We start from the raw sequence: 10590 nt of genomic DNA on the forward strand, positions 1-10590 counted from the left end.
TATTTTTACATTTTTTAACGTTAATTTTACCTTTTTTTGGAGATGGCCCCACCCCCCCCCCCCCGGCGCTCAAGGGGGGGGTGTAATTGCTCACTACCCTCCCCCCTCCCCCCCCCCCCCCCCCACTGAGCGACTTTTCGGCCGGCGCGATTTTTCAAATTTTCGGAAGCGAAAAAACCAGAAGTTGGGCCCCCTCCCCTAAGAAATCCTGGATCCGCGCCTGGTACTAGCTCACTCACTACTAGTTACCAACTATAGAGTAGCCAACTTTCTCAACTAGCTAGGAACTAGCCATTGTGTGCCTTCTGGGGAAGTAGGCGTGGGTGGAATATTTAGAAATTAAGTACATTAGTCTGAGAAAAAAAAGAAGAAAAAAAATCTTTGAGCAACACTTCAAGTCTTTAATGTCAATTCATCAAACTATTAAGTTGCTAACTAATTTGGTATTGATAAAACCTTATTAAGAACCTTGCCAGCTAGTACCTTTCATTGTAACTAATATTTGTAAACTTTGTTGTTTTTGGTCTCTTCCATTCATTGATTACAGTATTATTTGTTAAGAATAAGAACAACAAGTTGGGAAATGAACATGACTTTTCTATACCACTTAAAAAAACTCTCACGTGTCCTCTTTTTTCCACTATCAGGAACACCATCTCCACCATTACCAGAAGTACAGGTGACCTTCGTGACCCTCTTCACGGATCACATCAACGTCTCAATGGACTTTGAACTCATCCTCTTCCTCCATGACATGGTCCTGGCCTATATCAATTATAAGCAGAAAGGTAAGACCTGGGACCCGTTTCACAAAGCCTTTTTTCAATAACAAATGACAAAAATCAGTGGCAAATCTGCTGATAACCAATCACATGCCATGATTTCAGTAGCTTATAACAGTAGCTTGTAACTTGTTATTGATATCAAGTTTGCTCTCAGCCAATCAGATGCCATGATTTCAGTAGCTTATAACAGCAGCTTGTAACTTGTTAATAATATCAAGTTTTATGAAACAGGGACCTGGGTAATTTTTTCTTAAAACTTGTTATCAATAACGACTTACGATAACTGTTATAAGCTACTAAAATTGTGCCATTTGATTGGCTGAGAGTAAAAATTAATCAGCCTAGGATTTTTTTGGTGCAATGGTTCAGAGAGAGGGTAGAAATGAGAGATACATGATGTGGGTAGGTAGGGATGGAGGGATTGAGAGAGGAAGTGAGAGAGAGAGAGAGAGAGAGATAGAGAGAGGAGGGAGGGGGAGAGGAATAAAGATTAAAAATAGAGAGAGAGAGAGGGAGGGAGAGAGAGAGAGAGAAAGAGAGAGAGGGGAGAGAGTGTGGAGGGAGGGAAGGAAAAAAAGCGAGGGAGAGAGCAGGTGGGAGGGAAGAGAGGGAATGAATAAGAGATTGAAAGAAAGAGACAACAGGAAGAGGGAATGAGAGAGAAAGAGAGAGAGAGAGAGAGAAAGGGGGAGAGAGAGAGAGAGAGAGCACCTTTGCAGTGCATGTACATGTACAGTGTATATAGAGATTCACTGCAAGAGGAAAGTATATTAAATTAGTAGTTGCAGTATCACTGATCATGTACTGAATAAGAACCCTCTTTATATAGAACTGTTAGGAGTAGAAAAAATGTCAACATATTTCCCCCAAAAATTCCAACCTCCTAAAAATACTACGGTTGTTAAAGTATGCATATATTGAATGAGGGTTTGATCTATATTGAACATCAACAGATGTGACTCTCTACATATTGACATAAGTTACAGAGTACTGACAAACCAGATGTCCTCATATTTATTTCGCGCTTATCACTCCACTTTTACATATATTATTACATGATTTATTTTTATTTTCCTTTTTTCTCTTTTTTTTAATACTTGAATGTTAAATATTAATGTAGCGAAATGGTGTAAACTGAAAGCAGTACATCTGTAAGCTGTTAAAGGACAATAAGTCTTAGTAGCCTTTTTTGCCCCATAAATTGTTTTCTCTTTTGGAGCATCCTAGATTGGGAACTCCACACTTTTTATTATTTTTGTGTATTAGTGTGGGATAAAAATCTGTAAATTTAAAAATCAGTTTATGTCAATTTAAGAGCCTCATTACATATCTTGGAGCTAATTTTCAATTTACATGTATTTTGCATCTAGTAATCATCTTGATGTGCTGTTCTATCTTGTCATATTTCATTTTAAAGCTAAAGACCAGTTATGGTCATGCAATTGCATTGTGAAAGAAATGTTGTGGAATGGATCAGAAAAGGTTGATCATCTAGCATATAAGTATTGGTGTGTACTGCAAGGTTCTGGAATCATCAAAATGATAAGAAATTTGGCCCAGTCTTCGTAAACTTACAAGCACTGTACACAGAAAGATGTATATGGGACTATACGCACACGTGCACGACACGTGCGTTTATCTCTCATAGATAGACCATTAGATAAACCAATTTACCAAATATATCAATTTGTAGGCGGTTTCCCGGCAAAATTTTTATCATCATGTATTAGTCAAAACATATTCTTTCACATGATTGGTAATAAGAGCTTCCATTTCATTTTTTGAAATTGGGGCATTTCAAATACTGGTCTTTACCTTTAAGCTTCAGAAGATTAAATTCTTATTTTCATTTTATCTGCAAGGCTCCTACTCAGTAATGAGGTGGAAATGATAGTCTTAAAGGAAAGGAAACCCAACAAACAGTAGCTCACAATCTGATATAAATTTTAAATTTTCAGCAACTTCTAACAAATCTTGAAATTACTCCTATTTTGATTCCTTAGCAAGGAGAGTTTGAGTTTCCTTTCTAGCAGTTATCCAATGGGAGTTGCCATCTTTATTGAAATGGTGATGTCAGAGTATTACTTATCCATTGACTTGCATAGAATGGATATGGTGTTGCATCATGACTGGCTATTGTGCAACCAGGGCCATCAATGCAAAAAGGCAGCCATCTTATTACCCCTGCATCTCAAACAGTTGATTTCTCCTCACAGTTCTGTGTATGACTTTGTCACTCTTTTAAATAATTGGTGACGCTTTGCCTGACCAGGCAACAACTTATGAATGCCAAATGTTGCTAAACAAAAGACTGTTTAACTGTTTTAAACAGCTGAACCAAATAACTTGTCACAATATCTAATGAAAGAATATCCATTCACGTGGATGCATTACTAAAATGGTCTGTTATTAGGAAGTAATTGTTATTACTGCATTTCATAGGTGATTGCCCTACATTGTAGTTAAAATAGAGGCCTGTTGGTATCTCATAAGCTGTACTACTCTGACATCACTATTTTAATCAAAATGGCCAAAATGGACTGCCATGGGGAAATGACTAGTAAACAATATATTGTTTTCATTTCTTATTGATTAAACACCAGTGATTTTAAGATTTAAAAACAAATTAAAATTGAGTTACAATTTTGAATAAGATTATCATCTCATGTTAGTTTGGTTTCATTCTCCTTTAAGTGCATATGTAGGTACATTTACATAAATGTACCTTTCTTTTGAACATAATATTATTTTGAAATGTTATCTTGGCCTCAGTTTTAAGAAATTTGGGAGGCAAATCTAAGTATGCATGTAATATTGTTTTATGGATTGTTTAATGTTTTAAACATGTATATGGTTAAGGAGTGTAGTGTTACTGATAAAAAATGAACATGTACATGTATTTCCACTTTACCATTTTCATGAATTATTTGATACTAGGGAGAAATTTACCTGTACCAAAATAATTTTGAATCTAGTTTGAACCTCTTGTCAGCATGAAATCTTGAATAAGGTATTTTCTCATATCTCTCTTCTTCATTGTTCACAGTGTGAAATGTTCCATAAAATAATGCAAGAAAACATTTGATTATGAATCCATAGAAAAGCACCACATATGTATGATGAAGAAAGAAAGCAATACAAGGTTGGGTCTAAATGAAGAGGATGCTCGAGACAAGAAGAAGTGGAGGGACGGAGGGTCATCATGGCGCGAAAGTCAGTAACCTCCCGTAAGAGGGAAGATGCTGACATTAATAAATGATGATAATGACGTATGCATGTACCAAATTGTGTTCAGTAAATCTTCTTTTTGTCTCCATCTGACGATTGAAAGATAATCAATACATGTACCTGTGGTTCTCCTTACTGAATACTGTAAATGCTATGATTTGTGCATGATTAAATTTTTGCTCTGAGCGACCCCAAAACATATTCACTGGTTCTTAAATTCGCGTTGCACGCAATTCAGCCTGTTCAAATACATTGGGTGTTAGGATGAATACACTATAGTTCAATTTCCATCATTGTAGCTGCTCTTTGTGCAGCTAGAAGTTTGAGCTTCAAATATGAGCTGCAAATTTGATGACCTCTTCTTTGATATTGGAATTGGCGTTTGCCTAAGAACAGGTTCATTCACTAATCAACAACAATGTTTTTTTTTATCTGCGCATACAGTAATGGCACCGATGAAACCGATGGTTTTGAATCCGTCCGCCCACTCTCAACTTCCGTCCTCCACTGAGAAGAAACTAGCCTCGCTGAAGTCAGCAACCTTGCAGTCCACCTCCTCATCTCAGCGCCCACCACCATCCACACTGTCATCATCCTCCTCGTCACCCTCCCCTTCATCAACGACATCGCCTGCCTCGGTTGGTGTGGTGGAAGGAAAGAAGAGGAAGGAGGAGAAGAAAGGCGGACAAGGAAATGTGGCCAAAGCTGGAAATGGAGACTGCCGTCTCTTTGTGTGCGCCACATGGCAGCTGGAACCAACCATAAGGTCAGTCACATTTACTCTCTGTCGCTTAAATTTGAATGTTTTGAAGTGAGATGGGAAGGACTAAGAAATAGGCATAGAGGACTGGTTATGTGTGATGTAACATTGAAAACAATATAGATTAAATTTTTCTATTTAGTAAAAGTATTGGATATCAATGTTGCTTATTCAATCATTCCAATGAACACCCATTTTATTTGATCCAATGCCTTTGCTACAGAGAGCAAGTTACTGTCGCTGTTATTGTCACCATTATCAGTGATATGTAAGCAGCCATTAATAATGTCTTGATTTGAGTGTGAAAGCAGAGTCGAAGTGTGTATATATTTGACTCTGAATGTAGGAGAAAGTATCCCTGATAGTTTTTTGAAAAGAGGGAAAGACTAGTGTTGATATTCGAGAATTCTTTTAATACCTTGGCATGAAGAATTCTATAATTTCATGAACCATGAAAGATGAATTATCTCAAGGAAATAATTCCATACCATGTTTACCACACCTGTGTTTCACAAAGACTAAGATCGACTTTAAGTTGGACTTAACTATGGCAGGCTGTTCATGCCAATGTTTGCTCTCACCATTATGATCTTTAGAAAATATTTTTTCCTTTAATAATGAATTATCAAAAAAGTAAATTCTGTACATTTGTGACCAGGAATTGTACGTCCTTTGAGAGACCAATGCCAGTAAATGGTTAGAGCAAACAGTGGTATGAACTTAAAGTTGATCTTAGTCTTTGTGAAACACTCCCCTGGAATACTGCTTTATAAAAACCTGTGAACTGAATTTCAACATGGCCCTAAAAAAGTCGAGCTTGTTTAGACTTGGGGAGGTAAACCGCTCCCCCCTCCCCCCCCCCCCCAAAAAAAAAAAAAAAAAATCTGTAAAATAAATGGCAACTGCGTGCAACAAAGGACTTGTGCAAGTTCATTGAGCTCTGTGTTATAAGATACAGAAATGCGAGGCCTATTGCACTTTACGCCATCATTTAAAAAATTACCCAGTTCTGCTAAGCCATTTCTGAAAGAGCTTTTACAGATCTAGTGACGTCATAGATGGTGGAACAGAATTACAATTGTGTAAGAAATATGGGGAGAATGAAAGAAAGGGAGGGGATGTGATTATCTTTTTAAATCCTGTGATGATTACCGGTACAGTAAGAAAGTGAGATACAGATATTTTTTTCAAAGAAGAAAGAGTAAGAAAAGATAATAATATAAGTAAAGAGATGTGGATAGTCTTATAAATGATGTGTACACATCCATTATACACGAACATCTTAATTCTTAATACTTTGAAAGCAAACGTGAAGGGAGCTAGGCATTTCTTCATCAGTGACAAATGACAGTTTTTGTTATGAGCTACTGAAATCCTTGCTTCTGATAGGTTATCAGCAGATTTGTCACTGATATTTGTCATTTGTCATTGAAAAAAGGCTTTGTGAAACACCCTCCTGTAGTGTTATGAAAATAGATAGAAATCAACATCATCAGGGACTTATGTAAGTTTTACTTATTCATCAGCAGTTACGAGATGTGCTTAATGACCGAGTATGATTTAAAGGCAGGTTATTTTTCTGATACTACTTCAGATTTAAGTGTACTGCCACCTGCTGCTCACAATGTCCCGATGTGTTGACAGCCATGTCCCACAATGCATCACCAACTGCATGACGCGCCCGAGATGGTGCTTGGGTACAGGAACTGGAAATTGCTCTATGTATGCCAAAATATGGCACAATTGAAAATACAGCAGTGGTAGTGATGTTTGTAAAAAATAACCTGCCTTTAAACTGCCTGTACACTGCAGCAGTCATGAACAAAGCGATTCTGGTGTACACACTGAAAAATATTGAAAACAAATGGAAAAGATAATTTCACATGAGGTCATTGCTCTCTGTCTATATATAATGTACTCTCTCTCTCTTTCTCTCTTTCTCTCTCTCTCTCTCTTTCTCATGTTAATGCTCTAATATCTAATCATTTTTTGATCAGTCTCAAAATTTAAATATTATTATTATTATTTATTATCTGTTTTCCTAGTATCTTGTGTATTATTACTGCACTATATCAATAAGCAGGGAGATGGCTATTCAGGGTTTCAGTCTTTAATGATATTTCTACCGGATGCATATCATCCTAGAAAAGAAGATATTCAGTTGTAAGTGAATTCAGATTATGCTAATCAGGTGTGGCTACTATCGCGGCTGATGAGAGTAAGAAGAATTAATGGGAAAGATAATGAATTTTAGAGGGGCTTGGTAATCCACCTGCCTGTAGCTTGTGAATAATTGCAAACAGTAAGTTTTAAAGAGAGCTTTATCCATTGGCTGATGCGGCATGCATTAGAAGCTTTTTAGGGGATTAAGGGTAAGGTTTTGATGTATTTGTTGTCTTTTAGATATCCCAGTATCCAAAGTTTGCCATATTTTCTGAGCCTATCTCTCTCTCTCTCTCTCTTTCTGTATCACTATTTTTATCCCTCACTATCTCTATCTCTCTCATACACACATGTTCTCTCCATCTCTCATTTTTTATCTCTCCCTCTCTCTCTCTCTCTCTTTCTCTCTTTCTCTCTTTCCGTTTCTCATTCTTATGTATTTCTTCCTCTCATTTTTTCTTTCAATCTCGTTGTACATGACTGTATATCTTCTTCATTATTATCTCTATTCTCTTATAAATGTATCTTCATTCCTCTCTTTCTGTTTCTTTATACCTCTTTTTTTTCTCCCATGTATCTTCCTATAGTGCCTCCCACTTTGTCTCCCATTGTACATACTTATTGTATGTTCCCTTTTCTTTTTATCCCCCCCCCCCTCTCTCTCTCTCTCTCTCTCTCTCTCTCTCACTCTCTCTCTCTCTCTCATTTCTGGTTTCTATATATTCCACCCATTTTCCCTCCCATTCTATGTCATGTACTTACTTCCTCCTCCCTTTCTCTATACCTCCATACAATGCATATTTCAGCCATTATCCTTCCTTCTTGAAATTTTTTACAATTGATTGTACCAAGGCAATTAAATTACGGTAATTGCAAAAGAATCCCAGCTAAGTGCCTTTATTTCTTTCTTTTTTTTGCAATAAAAAGATCTTGTAACGCAGGCGTCAATAAAATGGAATCATTAAGAAAAAAAAAATTCTGGAAAGCCTGGAAGATTTATAGCCTGCAACTATTATTCTTTGCTTTTTATTGAAAAGTCACTTAAATTGTTGAGCTGTCAAGCCATAAGTGACAACAAAATCACTAAGACTTTAAAAATATGCCATTATTGTATTTTTGTTGTTGGTGGTTTATGCTATTCACTCGAACCCTCATCACTCTCCACGGTTGTTTTCTTTTCCTTCTCTCTCTTCTATTATAATATGTTTTTTATTTGTCTTATACATTTGCATCAAATTATTTGTTGTATCTGTATTTTTCTTTACTTACATGATTTTTTCTTAAAATGTCTACTTAAAGAGACTCCCAGTGTGCTCATAAATTATATCTCTGCATCCTGCCTCAGTCTCACTTTAAAAGAACAACTATACCTGAAAGAGATGAGGCTCTGATTTGGGTAAAATGATAGGGGTTTAGAATTAAAATGTGACGAGTCTAGACTTGAGATAAATAAAGATTTTAGATCCAGCAGGTCTCCATATTACAAAGAATATATTTGATTACATATGGGAATCAAAATGATACGATTGATTTGGAAACAAGTTATGTTGTGAGTGTAATGTTTCTTTAATGTAGGAAAGAAGTTTGCTAAAGATGTCATCCTGTGGAGATAAGGAATAAAGTAGCTCATGGTACATGTATATGAGTTCAGAGGGAATTTTTGTCTTCTTGTAAATGAAGTGATTAAACACCAATGTAAAAGGTCATGGACTATTAGTAAGATATATACTCTTTTGGGTATGTCCATACCACATACATCTGTATCATTGATGTGCGTACATCTTTGATGAATAGAAGTCTAACATATGAAAATGATTAATTGAATACACAATAACCATTATAGAACTTGGCTGAGCTGACATGTACATTGCATGACTGTATAACAAGATACATGTACAGTACATGTTAGTAGGGATCCAAGTCATGCATCAAAGGCTTAAATCTTTACCATCACTGTTTTGATAATGATAATAATAATAATATTAACAATAGCTCACATTTACAATGCGCCTAATACTTTGTTTCTAGGCGCAGCACATATTATTACCCCGATCATCAGATTCAGGCTTACCCGTAACACAAAGTATGCACATTTTCCACTCCCTGGGGAGCATTCCAGCCAGTCCCCATTTTACAAGCGCCACTTGCTAATCTAACCACATTAACTTGATCTCATTTGTAGGTTGCTGTCATGGGGCGGGAAGCAGATTGAGCCTGTCGGGGTGGACTACATCCTCCAGAAGTTGGGATTCCATCACGCTCGCACCACCATTCCAAAGTGGATCCAGAGGGGTGCCATGGACCCAGCTGACAAGCTCCTATCACTTTTGGCCAAGAACCTCCTCATGATCATCATGGAAAGGGAGAAGAGCGATGCAGAGAAGCAACGCAAGGACAAGGCTCTTCCTCCTGCAAAGGCATCTTCAAAGCAGGGTTTCCCAGGACCTTGATGTTCCCCGCTGACAAGCTCCTATCGCTCCTGAGAACCTCCTCATGATGATCCCGGAAAGGGAGGACAGTGATGTTGAGAAGCAACACAACGACAAGACTCCGCCTTCAAAGACATCCTCAAAGGAGGGTGTCCTTAGAGTTTAGCTTTCTTTCTGATGATCTTGTGGCCAGGTACATGTACGTCTTTATGGAAAGGTCATAGACTGAGGAGAAGTGACAAAGGAATAATCCAAAAGCATCTTTGAAGCAGGGCCCTCCAGGGACTTGAGATTTCCTGATGACCTGTTTCTACCGCTTCTTTCTAAGATCATCCTCAATGGTGATGGGAAGGGTGTCCATAACTACAGAGAAGCAATAGAGAGACAAGCAAGACAGGAGTAGCTCTTTCCTCAAAGACATCTTCTAATGCATCTGCAGAGCAGGGCCCCGTTTCACAAAACTTGTAATCAGTGACAAATGACAGTCTTTGTTATAAGCTACTGAAATCCTTGCTTCTGATTGGTTATCAGCTGATTTTGTCACTGATATTTGTCATTTGTCATTGAAAAAAGGCTTTGTGAAACATCCTCCAGGATGTTCCCTAACGACGCAATTCCGATGCCTGTCCATCTCATGATCAGCATCAAGGTGAAGAGAGATGCAGAGGAAATGAAAGAAGACCTAGGAGATTCCTCTCTCCCTGTAAGGGCTCCTCCATAGAGAAGGGTTTTCTGGATTAAAGCAGGAGGTGAAATGGGCAAGCAATCCTACATGTATTTTGAGGGGTTAGTGACACAAAGACGTAACTCCATTTTGCCCATTTTTAGAAAAAGTGGTTTAAGTGTCACTGAGCACTTGGGTCTTAAGGAGTTAAGTCTATGTTTCACTAGCCATTGACTTTAATGGGGTGTTGGGTGGAGTTACGTCTTTGTGTTTCCTGGCAAGCCCACATTTTTCTGAACATTTTGATATCAAATATTCATTTTGGCAAAATATGGAGTTATGTGTTTGTGTCACTGGACCCTCAATTAGTTTAATCATTAATTGCTATCTCAGTCAACCCTAAGAGGATTGTGTAAATAACCAAAAGGACTCTGTAAAAGTACAAGTACCAGCACCTTGCATTTTTTTAACCTCATATATTAGTTTGTCCTTCATCAGACTTTCCATTCTTTCATTTCCATGACTTTCTTTGAGAAATAATTTTAAACACAAATATGTTTT

At 37.4% G+C, this 10590-nt stretch overlaps 1 protein-coding gene across 1 annotated transcript in view; it reads left to right on the forward strand.

The window, feature by feature from the left end:
- The window catches only part of LOC581076 (transmembrane protein KIAA1109 homolog), a 33582-nt gene extending 23747 nt beyond the window's left edge, over positions 1-9835 (forward strand). The window contains exons 25-27 of the mRNA XM_030980550.1: positions 648-788; positions 4458-4779; positions 9119-9835. Of these exons, the coding sequence (XP_030836410.1) occupies positions 648-788; positions 4458-4779; positions 9119-9386 (731 nt within the window). The 3' untranslated portion in view covers positions 9387-9835. The remainder of the gene's footprint in view (positions 1-647; positions 789-4457; positions 4780-9118) is intronic.
- The last annotated feature ends 755 nt before the right edge of the window (positions 9836-10590 follow it).

Source organism: Strongylocentrotus purpuratus, unplaced genomic scaffold (genome assembly GCF_000002235.5).
Source record: "Strongylocentrotus purpuratus isolate Spur 01 unplaced genomic scaffold, Spur_5.0 spur5_scaffold_11, whole genome shotgun sequence".
Classification (NCBI taxonomy): Eukaryota; Metazoa; Echinodermata; class Echinoidea; order Camarodonta; family Strongylocentrotidae; genus Strongylocentrotus; species Strongylocentrotus purpuratus.